This window comes from Panthera uncia, chromosome D2, assembly GCF_023721935.1.
Source record: "Panthera uncia isolate 11264 chromosome D2, Puncia_PCG_1.0, whole genome shotgun sequence".
Lineage (NCBI taxonomy): Eukaryota > Metazoa > Chordata > Mammalia > Carnivora > Felidae > Panthera > Panthera uncia.
This window is the reverse complement of record NC_064818.1, coordinates 70,543,921-70,562,936: the sequence shown is the minus strand read 5'-3', so window position 1 is coordinate 70,562,936 and position 19,016 is coordinate 70,543,921. Positions and strand designations below refer to the sequence as shown.

The 19,016-nt window shown below is 42.6% G+C and overlaps 1 protein-coding gene across 2 annotated transcripts in view; it reads left to right on the top strand.

The window, feature by feature from the left end:
- Nucleotides 1-19,016, top strand: part of GFRA1 (GDNF family receptor alpha 1) — a 208,858-nt gene that overhangs the window by 128,872 nt on the left and 60,970 nt on the right. For both annotated transcript variants that reach the window (XM_049645846.1, XM_049645845.1), the window contains one exon: nucleotides 17,212-17,548. In XM_049645846.1, the coding sequence (XP_049501803.1) occupies nucleotides 17,212-17,548 (337 nt within the window). The remainder of the gene's footprint in view (nucleotides 1-17,211; nucleotides 17,549-19,016) is intronic.

The window sequence follows — 19,016 nt, the reverse complement described above, 5'->3', positions numbered from 1 at the left end:
AAGAAAGAAAGAAAGAAAGAAAGAAAGAAAGAAAGAAAAAGAAGAAAAGAAAAGAGAAAGTCAAGACACATCAGTGCTGTCCTGTTGTCTCCACCCTCTGGCCCCCTACACTTGGGTTCTGCACATCTAGTTTCTTATTGCAAAGAGAGAGACCATTAGCTCTTAGGGTCCAGGAATGTGATTTATAGTAATATGCTCACTTAAACAAAACTCAACAACTAAGACCCGGATGCCCTGGGATGGCACTAGACTCTACAGTCTCATACATTTCTAATTATTTTTCAGAGAGGGACAGCTTCAGCACTGGCAAAGGAGGTAGCCAGGAGGAAACATGCCGGAGATCAACATCACATACCTGTGCTGCTTGTTTGGGATGTACTCTCCCTGCACGCCCTGGATATCTGTCCCTGATGCCATTATCCAGCATAAGCCATCCACTGAGACTAATGTCAGGTGTAACTGATTGTCATTCAACGCAAGTGAAATCTTTAGGTGAACATTAGTCACTGCTTTAGACACGTTAGCTTCAAGTGGAAGCAGTCAATTATAGACCAGAGGTTTTATGGCTACATTATTACCATCATACTATTAGGTTTTCAACAGTAGCATTCTGTTTGATCGATCTGTGCCAGGACATTGATGGATAGCTTTGTTCTTCAAATGTCAAATATGTGGGACTTCTGTACTTTATGTATTTACTGACACACTAATCTCCTGTGGATACCTTTCCCCCCTTTGCAGTGTTTGGTCTTAGCAAATGATTGTGATCCCTTTCCTTAGAAGACTGGATGAGGTTTTATAATCACATTTATAATTTCCTTTCTCTTCTCTCTTAGATGTGGAAGCACTCCAGAGTTATTGGTACTTTCAAGTCTTTACCACACAAATAAGAGAACCTCTCATTAGTATAAAGAAATAGATTTAGACAATTGCTTTTTCTTTTTTTTTTTAACATGTGGACATCATACTAGAAATGAATTCCCAAATTCAGGGTATAGGTTAGATTTCTAAAACTTTGACCTATCTTTTGAAAACTGCATTTAATTTTTGCTTCTTTTTACAAATGTATTTCTAATAGAAGCCAAATCTCTGAATTGCATAAACGACCACGGCAGCCCTCAAACATCACTAAATATGGTCCTCCTTAAAATACTGAACAGAACTTCTTATGTGAAATCCTTGAAGGGCTCATAGAAGACTCTAGGGGATGGATCTCCTTTCGGTTAAAACTAAAAGCTCTTAAGTTCAGTATTGAAAATCGTCTGTTCTACATAAGAAATAAAATAGACACCGAGAAAGCCTTGCTCCCCACCGAACAGCCAACTGGGCTTCCATTTTGTTTTGTTGTGTTTTTCCCAAGAATTTCTCGGGAACTTCTTGGGAAGGGCATGCGATAGTCCTGGGAAGGCCAGCTTCGTTACTGTGTCAGACCAGTCTCCATTTCAACCTCCAGGCTTCTACTCTGGGTACCATAGTCCTACTGTATTTTCCAAATTGGGAATTTTCTCAGCTCTCTTGGCTCAGTTGATTAGCAAACGCCACAGGGAGGAGTCTGTCCAGTCATTCTTGATAATGGAGGCAGCTCTGGAAATATCAGTAGAAATTCTCAGGAGCCGATCGTTATTCTTTTTTTAAGGCCAAAAGTGCAAAGGCTAATACTTATTTTTGGTGATATTGTGGTAAGACGTCTGAATCACCGAGATCTAAGGTCTGGCTTTGTGTGGTGCTTCCTGTATTGTAAAACAGGATTTTCTGCAATACAGAATCTCTTCTGTTAGTGCAGGGGTGTCGGGGACCCAAGCCATCCTCCTTTAGGACAGAAATTGACCTCTGTTTTTCATCCGTCCAGCCCTTCCCCCCTGAGGGGCAGCATGGCTGGCCATCCTGAGGCTGACCTTCTTCACATCTATTGTCCCCGAATAACCTAGCGAAAGGGTGACCCTGTACCTCTGGCATATCCAGGGGTGCCGAGAGCAGCATCAGCATCACTTGTGCTGAATGTCATTCTGCTCTCTCTAGGCGGAAAGCTCATGAAATCATCTTGACCCCAACACTCATATTCAGCTTCCGCCTTGCCCAGGGTTAAATGTAACTATTCAAGTGGCCATTTCTCACGAAAACTAGCTGGTGCACAGGTCCTGATCTTCCTCTGGGAAGGCACATTTTGAAGCTTGCAGGAGGTTTGGGATTGGAATATGTGCAGTTTGCCTAAACTGTACCTGTTTTGACTAAGCAGATAGCTCAGCTCTAAGAGCTGGCATTGCTGTCACTTAGCCCAGGCTTCTTAATTTATGTGTTACATCAGGGACACAGCAAGTCCATAGCTGATACGCTTGTGTGTGAAACTGAGGAAGGATGTTCCAGAAGCAGCCTAAGTGTGCTGAGTTTCTCACCTGCCTTGACCTGCCTCCACAGACCCACAGCATCCCGTGGACAGGAGCCAGGTGGGAGAACGCCTCCTGCGGAGAGGTGGCTTGGTGCCCACGGCACACCACACAGTTATAGGCGTATTTACTTTGCGATTCCTGCAGGAGACAGAGCTGCAGATTAAGTTGCAGAGACACAGCGGCGGTCCCCAGTAAGGAATTTCAGTGTAAAAATGCCAGGGTTTAAACATAATCCTTGAGCTAACCGGTGTAGTCCTTCAAATGGGGATCAGACAAGAGTTACACTGAAGCTCGGAGGAGTAAATGTGTGCACGCGTTTGGAACCAATTTAAAGCCAGAAATGAAACGAGTAGGAACACTTGCCCACATACCATTAAGATAAAACACAGAGGTTCACCGAGGCATGTAGATGGACGCACACAAGCCTGTTCTGCCGTCTGCTTCCTCTGCGGCTCACGGGAGGTCGTGGGGGATTAGGGGGAGCTGTGTTTTAGCCCACCTGGTAAGTCTAGCCTAGGCTTGGTTCTAAAGTTACGCTGGGACCACGGGCAAGAAAAGCCCTCTGGTCAACAAGAACTTCACAGAATAAGGCAGGAGGCCCGAAAGAGCTTCCCACTAGAAGCACCTCTTAGGGCCTACTTTCCTGAATGTTTCACCAGAACCAACCAGAAAACCAGGATTTGCTAGGAGAATAAGTGGGGGTGCAGGTGGGTAGTAAATACGAAAGGTTTAACACACTGAAAGTTAGTGAATTCCAAGTGTGGTCATCAGAAGTACGTGGGTGCACTTTTTTTTTTATGTTTGTTTATTTAATTTGAGAGAGAGAGAGAGAGAGGGAGAGCGTGCGCAGTGGGGAGGGGCAGAAAGGATGAGACCGATTCCCAAGCAGGCTCATTGCTGTCAGAGCAGAGCTGAATGTGGGGTTCGAACTCACGAACTGTGAGATCATGACTTAAGCAGAGATCAGGAGTCAGTCACGGAGACACCTGGATGGCCCAGGTATTGATCTCACAGTTCGCGGGTTCGAGCCCCGCTTCGGGCTCTGTGCTGACAGCTCAGAGCCTGGAGCCTGCTTCGGATTCTGTGTCTCCCTCTCTCTGCCCCTCACCCGCTCACATTCTCTTTCTCTCTCTCAAAAATTAACAAACATTAAAAAAAAAAAAAAAAAGGAGTCATTTGCGTAACTGACTGAGCCACCCAGGCACCCCAGCACTCGGGTGCTTTGTAAAAACACGGATTCTCAGAGGCTGAGGCAGGCCCCAGGAACCCATGGTTTTGTCCTTTAAAGTTTGTCCTCTAGGTGCTTCTGATGCCCAACCCCTTAGGTTCCGTCACCCCTTGAAGGAGCCAACTCTTCAAACACTGAAAACCTATTTGCATACAAGAGAAATAAGGGGCTAATCTTAATTAAAATAAGCCTTAGAAGCCTTAACCAAACAAAATGTGATTAACCGGACTTGACGCGAAACACCTTCTTGAATGAAGCAAAACATCATTAAAAATGTATATATGTAATCCGGAGTCACCGATCTGACTAATGAAGATGGACATTCCTTCTGTCCGTAATCTTCTGGAACGTGGCTGCACTTCATTCCAGACGTTCTTGCCTGGCTAGGGCTTTTCCTTTGGAAACGGCCTCTTAGGCTCTGGCTACTGTCTTTGGGGAAAGCAGCACGCCCTGTAGACTCAAAGTCCTGCCATTAGTCTTCATGCGGCTCCTGTTTATGTTCCCCAAAGAAACAATTGAGCTGTAGCATATGAGTGATGTTTGCATGGCTGTGGTGAAGGTAAAAGCCACTGCAGGTGGAGCGGCTTAATGGGGTATTAATTGGGAAGCAGGTGAAGCAAATAGGCAGCACAGCAGGTATGTAAATAGGCCCGTGGGAGGAAAGGCATTGAATTTTATGCTCTTTAACTAAAAATAAAGACCTGATATTTAGCTTATCTTTGCTGAAATCCCACACTGTGAGGGCCCTGACGACTGCCAGCATCATCACTGATTCATTATTATCTCAGTATCAGCCGGGCTACTTAATAGGATCTTCGGCCCCTTCATTTTTCATGGTTTCAGCTGATTCTTTGGCTTCAGAACGCGTACTTTTCCTTCTCTTTATGTAGAGCAGAGGAACGTTTTTATCGATTGGGAAGTGGCTTTTTTATAGGTTGTGTAGGGGAAAAAACATTCGGGCCGAGGGCCTGCCTTCTGGTGGCATCCTTCGGCTCTCTAGCTCGTTGGAGAAACACGGCCCGCGGACAGTATGACACCAGCGAATGAGCCCACCGAGAACGCAGACATCCGAATCAACGATGCCCTTCAAAGTAGTCACCCTAGAAGCAAAACACTTACTCCCGTGCTGTTATTGGCTCAAAATCTTTTCAAGAACGCCACTTCACTGGTTATTGTCAGAGCTGATTTGAAAGTCACCCGTATGAAAAACTCCTTACGTATATTTGTGACTTATTTTCTACCCCTGAGCACTGTGCCACGTTATTGCCTGTTACCACACTTCGCGCTAAATGACATTTGGCTTTGAAAATCTGTCCCTGATGCAGAGAGTTGCTGTGGCTCAGAGTATGCGAAAGAACGTGCCTCAGGCTCCTAGGGAAGGGTTTCAAGAAATGTCTGGAGTGTTGGCAGCCTCCTTGGGGTAAGAGTCCAGCTTCCAAGAGCGATTACTTTGCTTGGCACACACTTGGAAATTTCTCAATTTGAGTATGCTAGTTTAAAAGCTGGGGCATAATACTTTGAGGCTACATTTTGATTTAATAGTAACTTAGAAAATTATTGAAAACAAACCATTCCATGCTTCCATTCTAATTCCTCCTCTCTGAGGTGATACATGAGTGGAGTAATGCAGAGGGACCTGTGCTGCTTCATTACCTGGTTGGCCCACATTCAGTGTTTTCTCTGGGGCAAAGGAGCGCTGGTTTTGAAGATGTGTTTTAGCCTTTTACTGGTGAAATGGCTAAATATCTGTGGAGTTTGCACAGCCTAAATATTAATGGAGCTATCGTTTGTACCCCATACAATGAATTAGGTTTACATTATCATGCAGATCTTTTCCTGTAGTTGAAGTACTCATTAATTTTACTGCTAATGAGATGTTAGCAATTAAATACCTTTAATTAATGAAAATCAGACAAAAACAAGGGCTGCTCTCTGCGTCTTCATAAAAATAGGGAAGAGTTTTGTAGATCTCACTGTGAAATTTTTTTTCTTCTTTAGAAGGACCACAAATCTGAGCTACTTGGGATCAAGTGTTCTGGTTGAGAGAAAGTCATTAAAATATTTCACTTTTAGAAAATGAAAGGAGTAGGCATTTGGGGATGTTATAAAGATTATCTGAGATTGGGGGGGAAAATACTCCTAACCGGGAGCCAGTCCTACATGTAATAGCAAATTTCATGGTTGACGATGCAACAGGGTTGAGTACAATTAATAGTTCTGAAGCAGCCATTGAATTCTGGGGTAGGCCCTGAACACATAATTAGATTATTAAAAATGGCCTGTCTTAGGCCGACTATTACTAAATTGAAATCCAATTATGGCTCTATGATTTTGCTGAAAAATATTTAGCTGTTTCGCTCGAGTCCTCGTGGAAGATCATTTCCTCTTCGTATCAGAGTTTGCACGTGTCACAATACATTTTCCAAACAAATCTGACCTCAATTATCTCAGAATCAATCTTACATTAGATAAAATATATTTTAATGAGTGTTTTTATGTATAATATCATAATTGTGTCTCTCCATACTTGAGGAATTAAAAGATGACGATAGAGGACTTTGCAGAATATCTGTTTAATGAGAGGCATGCATATTTTAGAAATAACTAAATTGTGCCATCTTCATACACGGAAAGCCGTGGTGCTCAAATATGTGCCTGAGTGTGCCACGAGACAAACTTGGTTTGGCTTTCGGTAATTGGCATTGGAACTGTAATAAAGCAGTTGTTTGCAGAGAGATGGGCTCAGAAATTTCATGCACTCCTGCAGTGTGGATTTAAATGCTAAGTTAAATATTTATGAACCCGAGATTTTTATAATCGATCATTGTATGATTTATACGCCGTAATTATAATTAGGTTGAAAGAGATTTTAAAAAGCCAGTTTCCTGGTAGCCAAGGCCATTAAATAACGCTAAGCTGCCAAAACAAAAATTAGGTGGGAACCCAGCCACCAAGTTCTGAGCGCCTGTCCCCATATTCCGTGTACAATGAGGCACAGCACCTCACCAGCCGTCTCACCTGGGCAACGACTCCTGCATCATCTGCTATCATTTTTCATGCCTTTATTTCCAATCTAGTTGAACATAAACAAGTAGAAAACTTCAGAGATCCAATGTATAACAAAAGGAAAAGGTGGAGGAGGTTGGAAAGGTTAATTAAAAATGTAATGATCCCATTTGCTGAGACAGCACTATTAATCATTTTGCAGCAGCGAGCATGTGACTTGCACACCACTTATAGGAGGCATCTAATTTTTTAAGGTATGGATGGGGGTGGTGGGCCACAGTGTGTGCATTATGGAAATGGAAGCTCTGAAGGGTGAGCTTGGGGTGAGTGAGTTCATCAGACTGAAGAATTATTTCCAAATTCACAGGTCTTCAGAATAGTTCAGTCACTGTGAACCCCAGAGAAAACTTGGGCATGGCTTGAGATTTAATGTAGCCATGTAAGGTATGAAAAAAACAGGCCGAGGAGGGAATCCATCATTGTGTAATACAATATGCCCGAAACAGTGTATGAATGACAAAATGGGCTCCAAAGAGCCACCGTGTGCGTTTTAAATGTAATTTTTAGCACCCCAGCTGGAAAAGGCCAAGCTCTTGAAGGATCGATTACAAGGGTCACAACCTGTATGATCGGATTTGCCATATGATACACGTGGATATCAGAAGATCAGACCGTATGTGTAAGCTTCCAGAAAAGCCTGCTCTACTCCTGTGAAGATCTTGGAGCTTTTGCCCGTTTTTTTATTTGCTAGAATAACACGTTAGAGGGATCCTATTAGAAGAAGAACAGTGGTTATGTTAACATGGTAATTAATCAAGTCGGAAAGAAAGAGGAAACCAGTTGTGAATTCAGTTCTGCAGCCCCAAAAAGAAAGGCAGAAAGATATCCGGAAATTGGCAAGCATTCATAAACAACATTCTCTCCCCGTGTCTAGTGAACCTTCTGCTTCATAAACCACATCTTCATGCAAGCCATGCAAATTTTAATATATTTACTGTTTTATTTCGCCTCATAATCTATAGAAATGGATTTCTAGTTGTTTCCATCTGTGTTTCATCCTGAATCATTTTGACTGGTTAGCTGGCTCCAGCATTTGCCAATAAGGGTGGCATTTTCTAAGTGTAAATAATGAGGGGCTATGGCCATGGTGATAGCCTCTTTGATTTGGGACAGTGTGAGGATTGTACTTGGGATAAAGGCAGTTCCTTGCTCCAAAGGAATTCAGAATGTGAAAGCTTCTTCCAGTGCATAATTCATGCCTGACACCTCCACATCTCCCTGTGTTGGAGGGGTCTTTCACATTTGCTCTGCCTGTTGGTCAGGGTTGAGAAAGTTCCAAGGTCCTTGTACACTTTGGAGCTGCAAATAGCTGAGAGGCTAGTGCTTTGGAGTGCTAGGATTTCTTTTCACACCCTGTCCCTGATCGCCAAGTTGTATCCCAAATGCTTGGTGTTATAATCAGAAAAGGCATTTTTTATTAGAACCATCAAATCAAAGAACCTTGAGGCTTGAAGGGACTGTAGATATACCCTCTCACAAATGGGGAAACTGAGGTCCCCTGGGAGAAAGATAACTCGTACAAAGGCACTCAGATGATTGGACCACATTTAAAATCCCTGACTCCTAATTAATTGTTTTTGTTTTGTTCTCCCTCCACCCCCCCCCCCCCCCCCCCAGCAACACCTGACCCTTTTTATTCCATGGGTCTGGGGGCTGGCTCTCCCGTTGCTATGTGGCAGGTTATACCGACAAATAGGAAATAAGTCACATCAGATGTGATCACAGCCAAAGAGCCTTAGAATGATGATAGAGAAAAGCAATATGTAACCTACAAAGTAACAACGTGGTTCTCTCTAACTTTGAAAGGAAAAGTTGGTTCAATGGCTTTCTCCAGAAAACAGTGCTAGGCTGATGCTGGAGAGGAGCTCCTTAGCCTGCACAGCCCACACACATGCGTCCTCCCACAAGAAAAAGGATTTCTAGTAAACAGCCTTCATTCTGAGAATACTTCCCATTCAGGCAGCATCCCAGACATTCTACCAAGTTAAAGAATGAATAACAGCAGATGGAGGGAGAGATTAGAGATGGAGAGGAGGAGGGAAAGCAGCATTTTAGTGCTGAGCTCTAAAATGAGCTGTGGAGAGGATGGCACTCAGAGTTATGGCAAAGCTGTCCGGAAGCCTCCCCACGCGGGCGAGAAGGCGCGTGTGCCCAGACCATAAAACACAGGCGTATGCCTGCTCCTCGGTGCAGTGTGTGAGCTGATGGGGAACTGGGTGTGACTCAAGAGGACTAAACGGAATCATTGTGTACATTTCTTCCTCTGCCCTCAGGTCATCAACGTAGCATTTCTGAGCATGCACGGGGGGGGGGGGGGGGCAGGGGGGTGTCTATCAAATAGATATGGGGGGGATCAGTCTTCTCACCAAGTGAAACCCAACTCTCCTTTATGTGTCCTGCGATTTACGGAGTGTTTAACCAGGAAAAGAGGTGAAAGAGGGGTGCTAAGAGTTGCTTTCCATATTCTGTGCATGTGATACTTTTTATTTTAATAGGGTATACTTGAATCTGGGTTTTGTTTTGTTTTGTTTTGTTTTGTTTTTTTTGCCGATCTTTTGCTTGAACATTTTCAAACATACAGAAAAGTGGAAAAAATGTTACAGTTGACCTATCTAGATTCTATCAATAAATGAGAATGCAGTTGCTTTGTAAGTATTCATCTATCCATCCTTCTTTCCACCTATCAATTCATCTAAATTTTTTAAATGCAGATATCAATATACTTTCCTACACACTTCAGTATACCTATCAGTAATCAGTTTTTAATATTTGTTTAGGCTTTTTTTTCCTTTTCAGGGAAAATTTCTGTAAAATTTATGTATATACAAGCTTTAAGGGTACCATTCTCTAGGTTTTGACGCAAACTTCTATCAAGATAGAAGCTACCATCACTCCAGAAAGTTCTCTCCTGTCCCTTCCCAGCCAATCCTTACCTCTAGCCCCTAGAAGCAACCATTCCTCTGTTTTTCATCATAAATTGTTTGTCTGCTCTAGAACTTCACGTATATAAAATAATTGAGTATGTACTTTTTTTTCTTTTTTTAAAATTGTATTTTAGAGAGAGAACCTGCATGCATGAGCATGGGGTGGGGGAGGGGCAGAGGTGTGAGAGGGAGAATCTTAAGCAGGCTCCATGCTCAACATGAAGTTTCGAGTGGTGATGGATTCCATGACCCTCGGATGGTGATCTGAACCGAAATCAAGAGACGCTCAACTTACTGAGCCACCCAGATGCCCCACTATGCACGTTTCGTGGATGACTTTTTTTTTTTCTTCAACGTAGTAGTGTTGAGATGTATCCATGCTATGTGTGTAACAGTAGTTCATCTGTTCTTAATTTCTGAGTGGAATTCCATTGCGCAAATAGACCACAGCCTGTTTAACCATTTTCCTATTGATGGATACATGAACTGATTTTCCAGTTTTGGCTTATTATCAATATAGTGTTATATTCTTATACAAGTCTTTTTATGGATGTTTATCCTCATTTCTCTTGGATAAATATCTAGAAGTGGAAATGCTGGGTCATAAGGTAGTCATGGGTTTCCTTTTATAAAAAAGCTGCCCAGGGGTACCTGGGTGGCCCAGTCAGTTGGGCGTCCAACTTTGGCTCAAGTTGTGATCTCCACACTTTGTGGGTTCGAGCCCCATGCTAGGCTCACTGCCATCAGCTCCCACTCCTCTTCGGATCCTCTGTCCCTCTCTCTCTCTGCCCCTCCTCCCCACCGCTCACATGTTCTCTCTCTCAGGAATAAAAAAATAAACATTAAACAAACAAACAAAAAAAGCTGGGACACCTGGGTGGCTCAGTCGGTTAAGCGTCTGACTTCAGCTCAGGTTGAGATCTCAGGGTTCATGAATTCGAGTCCCACCTGGAGCTCTGTGCTGACAGCTCAGAGCCTGGAGCCTCCTTCAGATTCTGTGTCTCCCTCTCTCTCTCTGCCCTACCCCACTAGTGCTCGCTCTCTCTCTCTCTCTCTCTCTCTCTCAAAAGTAAAAAAATATTAAAAAAAAAACTATTTAAGAAAAAGCTGCCCAATATTTTCCCAAAGTGGTTGGACCATTTTACACTCTCACTAACAACATATCAGATTCCAATAGCTCTACATCTTCGACAGTATTTGGGTTGTCAGACTTTAATTTTAACCACTGTGGTGGATGTGAAGCAAGTCTCATTGTGGCTTTCACTTGCATTTACTTCCTGCTAACTAATGATGTTGAACGCTTTTCATGTGCTTCTTGGCCGTTCCTTTGTTGTCTTTTGTGATGTGTCTGCTCAAATATTTGGCCCATTTTTCAATTGGTATTTTTTTATTACTATTATTGAGTTTTAGGTATTCTACATATATTTTAGGTACTAATCCATTGTCAGATATGTGTTTTGCAAATATTTCCTAGTCTGTGATTTGTCTATTCATTTTCTTCATTTATTATCAGTGTCTTTGGAGGAGCTGAAGTTTTTAATTTTGATGAAATCTAACTTACCAATTTCTCTTTCTTTTATCCTATGGCTTTCTGTGGTCCTCTTTAAGAAACCTTCACCTACTTCCAAGATTGTCTTATTTTCTTATAAAAACTTTGTGATTTTAGCTTTTAGGTTTAAGTCTGTGATCCATCTTGTATTAATTTGTACATATGTGGGTTTTGGTGATGTGGGGATTTTGTTGTCATTTTTTATACGGATTTTCAATTATCCTGGTACTGTTTGTTGAAGAGCACTTCTATGTTAGATGTTTTTTAGTGACTGTCAAAAATTAAATAACGGTAGATTTGTGGGTGTATTTCATCTGAGTTCTGTTTTATGTTCCATTGTTTGAATTGTCTATGCCTATACTGTATCACACTGTCTTGATAAGTACAGCTTTGTGGTAAATCTTGAAGTCAGTATAAACTCCTTCAACTCTGTTCTTTTTCAAATTGCTTTGGCTATATTATGGCCCTTTGCATTTCCATATAAATTTTAGAATCCACTTGCCAATGTCAATGCATATTACGATTTGGGGATAACTGTTACCTCAATGATATTGTGTCTTCTTATCCATGAACATGGTATGTATTTCCATTTATTTAGGTCTTCCTTAATTTTCTCAGAAGTGCTTTTTAGTTTTTAACGTAGAGGTCTTGCATGTCTTTTGTTATTCCTTTTTAAGTGCCTTTTTTGAGTTCTTTTATAAGCAGAATTATGTTTTTAAATTTTCTTTCCTAAAATTTTGCTAATAGCTTACCAAAATGCAATTCATTATCATATAGTAAATGTTATCTCCTTTGACATTGATAAATACACTTATTGATTCTAGTAGTTGTTTGTAAATTCTTTACAATTTTCCAAGTCATCTGCAAACAGAAATGTCTTCCTTTCCAATCTCTATCCCTTTTATTTCTTTTCTTTGCTTTATTGCAATGACTAGGGCCTCTAGGACAATGTTGACTACAGGTGGTAAGAATGAAATCCTTCATTAGTTCCTGACGTTTTTTGGGGAAAAGTCAATATTTCACTATTAAATATGATTTTACCTATATGTTTTTCATAGATGCCCTTTATCAGATTAAGAAGGTTCTCTGCTATTCTTAGATTGCTGAGCATTTTTTATTATGGAAGGAGTGCTGAAATATGTTGAATGCTTTTTCTCTGTCCATTGAAATATAATCAGGTTTTCTTCCTGTCTGTTAATATGGTAAATTACATTGACTTTTAAATATTAAATCAGCCTTGCATTTTGGGATAAACTCTAGTTGGTCATGGTTCCTTATCCTTTTAACATAGTGCTAAATGCTATTTACTAAACTTTTTGAATCTCTGTTTATAAGGAATATTAGTCTGTAATTCTCTTCTTTTGTTTTCATCATGTTCTGCTATTTGGGTAAGACTGGCCTCACATATCAAATTGAAAAAAGGGTCCTGGGAATATTCTGCGATTCAGAAACAAAAAGCAAATCACACACTGACCTGTGAGCTGGAAATCGACTCACTGTTGTTGTTGTTGTTTTGTTTATTTGTTCTTTTTTTTCTTTTGCCTCTCTGAATGTGCCAGGTTGTGCATTCTGAAATCTTTCACAGGTTCTGAAATAATGGCAAAGAGATGGTGTTCTGGCAGGGCTATATATCGGGAAAACAGAATCAGCTGAAAGTGGGTTTGAGTCAATTGCTAAATGAAGTCAAGTTTGAGCAATTGGTTTGGACATAAGATGATTCATTCTGTTCCCACTTTGTACAGAGCTTTTCCTTTGAAATATTGCTTTTCTTTTTGATAACATTAAGAGGAAAAAATTAGTAGTTTATGTAGTTTTAACAATTTTGAAAAGGAAGCTAACATTATTATAATTAAACAGACATACACTGGATCATTTTTTTTCTTTTAGTTTTCTTAAGATATAATTAACATACAGAACTGTGTAAGTTTGACGTGTATGGCATAATGACTTGACTTATATATATTGTGAAAATATTATCACAAGTGTAGTTAACATCCTTTACCTCACACAGAGACAAAAAAAAAGAGGAAGAATGCCTTTGTGTGTGTGATGAGAACTTTTAGGATTGACTTTCTTAGTAATTTTCAAATATAATATGGAGCATTGTTAACTATAGTCATCGTGTTGTACATTACATACTCAGTACTTATTTATCTTATAACTGGAAGTTTGTAGCTTTTGACTACCTTCATTCAGTTCTCCTTCCCCTGCCTCTGCTAACTACAAAGCTGATCTTTTTTCTTTTTTCCATGAGTTTGGTTTTTGGTGTTTTTGTTTTGTTTTGTTTTGTTTTGTTTTGTTTGGGGGGGGATTGGTTTAGATTCCACATAAAAGTGAGATTGTACTACATTTGCCTTTCTCTGTCTGACTTATTTTACTTAACATCCATGTTGTTGCACATAGCAGGATTCCCTTTCTTATAGCTGAATAAAATGTTGCAGGAGCGCCTCGGTGGCTCAGTCGGTTGAGCATCTGACTTCAGCTCAGGTCATGATCTCACGGTCTATGAGTTTGAGCCCCACGTTGGGCTCTTTGCTGACAGCTCAGAGCCTGGAGCCTGCTCCGGGTCCTGTGTCTCCTCTCTCTGCACCTCCCCTGCTCACACTCTGTCTGTCTGTCTCTCTCTTTCTCAAAAATAAACAAACATTAAAAAAAATAATAATGTTGCAGTGAAAATGGGGGTTTAGGTATCTCTTTGATAGTGATTTTTTTCCTTCAGATTTATGCCTAGAAGTGGAATTGCTGTATCATATCGTTCTGTTTTTCATTTTTCAAGAGAAATCCATACTGTCTTTCATAGTGGCTGTACCAATTTATAGTCCTAGTACAATGCACAGGGTTCCCCTTTCTCCACATCCTCACCGCATTTGTTTTTTCTTGTCTCTGTGTTAGCCATTTTAACAGGTGTGAGGAGATACTTCAGTGTGGTTTTGGTTTCCAGTTCGTAACGATTAGTGATGTTGAGCACCTTTTCAAGTACCTCTTGGCCTTTGGAACATATTTTTTGGCAAAATGTCTTTTTAGGTTCTTTGCTCATTTCTCATGGAATTATTATCTTTTTGCTATTGAGTTGTAAGAGTTATTTATATATTTTGGACATTAACCCCTTATCAGATAAATGATCTGCAGATATTTCCTCCCATTTCATAGGCTGCCTCTTCATTGTGTTAATGGTGTCCTTTGCTGTGCGGAAGCTTTTTTAGTTTGATGTCCTACTTGTTTATTTTTTATGTTGTTCCTTCTATCATGTCCAAAAATTCATTGCCAAGGCCCCTGTCAAGGAGCTTCCAGGTCAATTTTTCTAAAACTTATGTATAATACAGGCTACTTTAAGAGAGGAATAAGTGGTCTGGACCTCATGTGTTGCGTTTTATTATTTTTATTATGATTTTATTTGACACTCAGGAAGAAAGAACTATAAACTTTTATTTTTTTAATTTTACACAACTATAAAAACAGCACACATGTTAAATATGAACAGAACTTTGAAAACAATGAAATGCTAAGTTAATAACATTAATTTAATGTAAGGGGTACTAGTTTTGTGGAAACTAAATTGGTTCTTACAATTGGAACATAGTTCTCTGTTTCAGCATGACTGCTTTGGAGGATAGCAGGCCTGGGTTCCTAGGTGTCCTGTGATGACTTAATTGTTCTGCCATTTTCTTCCACTTGAACTTACATGAACCGTTTGTTCATATATCACTGGCTACGTCATTTCAGTATTAAGTACACCTCTGCGCCTCTATTCTTTTTAGCTAGAGATCACAAAGCACCATGCAATGCCAAGGCAAGTGGAAATGCAGGTGGTAAAATTATGTACCAATATCTAGCCTTAAGGGCCTAACCCGGAATACCCAGAATTTGGTCATATCAGTTTATTTTAGATTATCACTAAGAATGCGTCATTTAGAAATCTCCTGTGCAACTCTAGACCTTCGAGAATATGAATCACTGTTGCTGATGGGCCCAACAGCACGACATTAAAAGTCTGAAAAGCGGAAAAGGCTGGAAGTGTTACCGAGGCCTGTAGGCCCTGGTGATCCTGTCAGAGCACGTGGTGAATATTTCATTTCTTGAGTCCTGAGGAGTTAGCGTGTGAAAACAGGGGAGCCAGAGGGAAGCCGGTCTGGGAAGGTCAGGATGGAGAAAATGCACCAGGTGTTTTTGCTAAACCAGGGATGTATGTGCAGCCGCTGGCTTCTTGCGCTGCTCGCCCGACATGGGCTGGATGTCTTGTTTATTGCCTTTCACAGTAAATTTTTGGATTCAGGTGTCGTAGCAGAGACGTGAACCTGAGGCATAATAGGGTTCTGCCTGGTGGTGCCACCGTATCATTTTGTGATTTCGGACTTTTGCGTCCAGGGATTTCTTAAAGCAAGACCCATCGTCAGTAAAACAGGAAGTGTTTTTCTTTCCCTGAAATGTTAGACTTGTCTTGTGTGCCGTGTCCCGGTTTACATTTAAAAAAAAAAAACACATTGTAGTGAGAACGTTTACCATGAGATTTACCCTCTTAACACACTGACCCTCGTAACTATAATACAGCACTGCCAACTGTAGGCACGAGGCCGCCCTGCGGATTTTTAGAACTTACTTGTATCGAAGACTTGATGCCCCTTGAATAACAACTCCCCGTTTCCCCCTCCTCCAGCCCCTGGCCACTACCATCGTACTGTCTGTTTCTCTGAGCCTGAGTGTTTTAGAAACCTTGTAAGTGGAATCATGCAACAGTTGTCCTGCTGTGACTGGCTTATTTCACTTAGGATAATGTCCTCAGGGTTCATCCCGGTTGCCACCTAAGGCAGGATTTCCTTCTTTGTGTAAGGTTGAATAACATTCCATGTGCCCTTTGGATGTGTACTAAATGCACCACTCTGTCTTTCAGACCCACCCAACCCAACGGACCCCTTCTCCTCTCTTGTCAGTTCTCTGACCTCTTGTAATTTCCCAAATGCCTTCATGGCTCCCATCAACTGGGGCACAAAGAGAACGAAGGGGGAACGCAAGCAGGGGCTGAATAAGGCCTGAGCAGGAACTTGCTGGAGGAGGGGCAGGGGGCAGGGCTCCCACAACCAGCTTCATTTCCTTTGTCTACTCATCTTTTGACTTGTCCGTTGGGCCTGGCCCTGCCAGTCCACCTGGCTACTGCAGTGGGCCTGGCCTCCCCCGTGCTCTCTGTCCAGGCCGCACCGTGGGCAGCTTGGCAGTGGACAGCTCTGTTTTCTCTGAGCATGAGCAGAAAGGGTTTGGGCAGAAGGCAACGTATGTTTTGTGAGATTCCTAAAGCCTATGTTTGGAAGCCCATTGAAATTCCATCCAGAATACTAGCTGAGTTTTTCTAATCTGCAGCCTCAAGACCCGTAGATCCCACATTTTGTGTGTGGCAAGTTAAGTGGTAATTGAGGTTTGCAAATTTTCACGTAATTTGTTCTGGTTTTCTTCCAATGGCCTGTGAGCTAGAACTTAAATACAACCTCGTCGTAGCCGCTTCTTCCTGTTTAGGGAGCTGGCATAATATTTTGTCTTCTAGGCTCAAATAACCATGTAATTACTCTGTAATCATATAGTAATTAGCATGTACTATATGCATTTATTACATAATTATATTCCTGGAGGAATTGCATGGCAATTATACTTACATTCAGCATATCATTTTATATACTGAATAATGAACAAGTATATAATTTGTTGCTTTTTTCTTTTCTCCTAATTTCAGTTTACCGACCAGGAGCTGGAAACTTATTCTCCTGTTGCCTTGTTTACACGTAGTCAGGCAGGTGCCTAAGCAACCTTCCCTCGTTTGGCCTCGCTCCGTACCGCCTAATTATGCATCTGAGGGAGCACTAGGGACCTGTGGGCTGCCCTGGGTCCCCAGCCTTGGCACACCTTCTATTTTCTCCTTGTCGTGAACTCATTACCTATTCGCTTCAAAACACAGAGTTGATCAGAGCTCGCCGCAGCGCCAGGGAAGAGGCCGGATCTCGGTGAAGACAGGCAGTGTGCGTGGCCAGGCGCCCGGCACTGCGATCACACCTGCCTTTCTCTCCTTTGCAGTGGAGCACGTTCCCAAAGGGAACAACTGCCTGGACGCCGCCAAGGCCTGTAACCTCGACGACACCTGTAAGAAGTACAGGTCCGCGTACATCACCCCGTGCACCACCAGCATGTCCAACGAGGTCTGCAACCGGCGCAAGTGCCACAAGGCCCTGCGGCAGTTCTTCGACAAGGTTCCGGCCAAGCACAGCTACGGAATGCTCTTCTGCTCCTGCCGGGACATCGCGTGCACGGAGCGGAGGCGGCAGACCATCGTGCCCGTGTGCTCCTACGAGGAGAGGGAGAAACCCAACTGCCTGACTTTGCAGGACTCGTGCAAGACGAATTACATCTGCAGGTAAGCGGGCTCCGGCAGCCGGGTGATTAACGAGCCGACGAGGAGAACCTTTGTGGCGGCTTCGGTGGCCAAGCTCTTGTTTTCTGAGTTTCAGAAACAGGAGCGGGGATGGGTGAGGCTGAGGGGAGGGCAGGCGGTGGACCGGATTGGCCAGAAACTGACCTCTGCGTTGACACAGGGTTTTTCAGAAGCTGGTCAGGAAGGTTCCTCTCGTTAACCTGGGGAAAGCTTTGAGAGGTGCTTAGTAAGCACAGAGGGTCACCTGAGGCCAGGTGACTTAAAGGCTTGTGCTGGCTCAGCAAAGCTCTGAGCTGCTTCCAAGGATCTTAACGGGTTAATTGGGTCAGGGGAGGGGTGGGCTGCAGATATGGGGGCTCTTGACTGTCAGGGTCTGAAATCTGGGAGAGACCAGTGAGAGGCACTGTGTCCAGCCCTGAAGAGAACTTCCAGAATGCCTGGGTCTGTTCTGGGCCGTTGCGTCATCCCTGCGGCTAAGAAAAGCGGGCACCCTCTTGTTCGGTCATGCTTCTGGATCTCAACCCGCATCAGAACCCTCTGCTAAGCCCTGCCTTGTTGCTGAAAACAGTACCTTCCTTTTCCTTTTTGGCCACATCGTTCATTTATTTTAATGTCTGAAGGAATCCATGAACACATTCTCCGTGTTAAAAAAAAAATAACAAGGAATAAATAATTAGGTAGCTGCCCCCTCCCCTCTGCTCCCACTTGCCCTCAGCTGCCACTGTCAACAATTTGATGTGTGTCCTTCTAGAACTTAGGGTTGCATTCAGTTGCTGATGGATGCAGGCAGATTTTGATAAGCAGAGACCTGAGTCTTTGCAGCCTGAGGCGATGATAGTGTTGCCTTCAGACGTGCAGGCTGGATCCCGGGCTGGAGGTGCGGACGGGGCGTCATTTTGACGACAGGTTCAGTGTATCCCCAGGGTAGAGCCAGGAGCCTCCAAACACCATCTCTGACAAAATCCTGTGCACTCAACAAATGTTCACAGGTGGGCAAGGAGATCAGAGTGTGACTGTGTACTTGTTTTCTTATAGGCTCTCGATTTCTAAAGAGCAGAGAGCAACGGTGGAGGCAGGGGGGATGTCATATTTTGAAGATACTGGTGAGCTGAGTTTCTGGCCAGTTTTAGTCTGATAGAATGACAGCCCATTCTTCGCTTAAACTAGTTCCAATAGTGACCAAAGACAATTAAAAATCCTCATTATCTGCAGGATTCCTCCCATGCTGAAGGTTTTTCTGGAAGTAATGTCTTTCCACTTGTTGTTGTTATTGTTGGGAGCAGGTGATTTGCCGTGTGGGAAGAATGTAGATGACCCTTTGTGCCCTGGGATGAGCCAGGTGCTCCCACAGTGCACTTCTCCAAGGACTCTCTCACTCCGAGGCCTCAGCTCCCCTGAGATTTTCTTAGCTATCGGCTAGAAGCAGGGACACATTTTGCTAGAAGGAAGG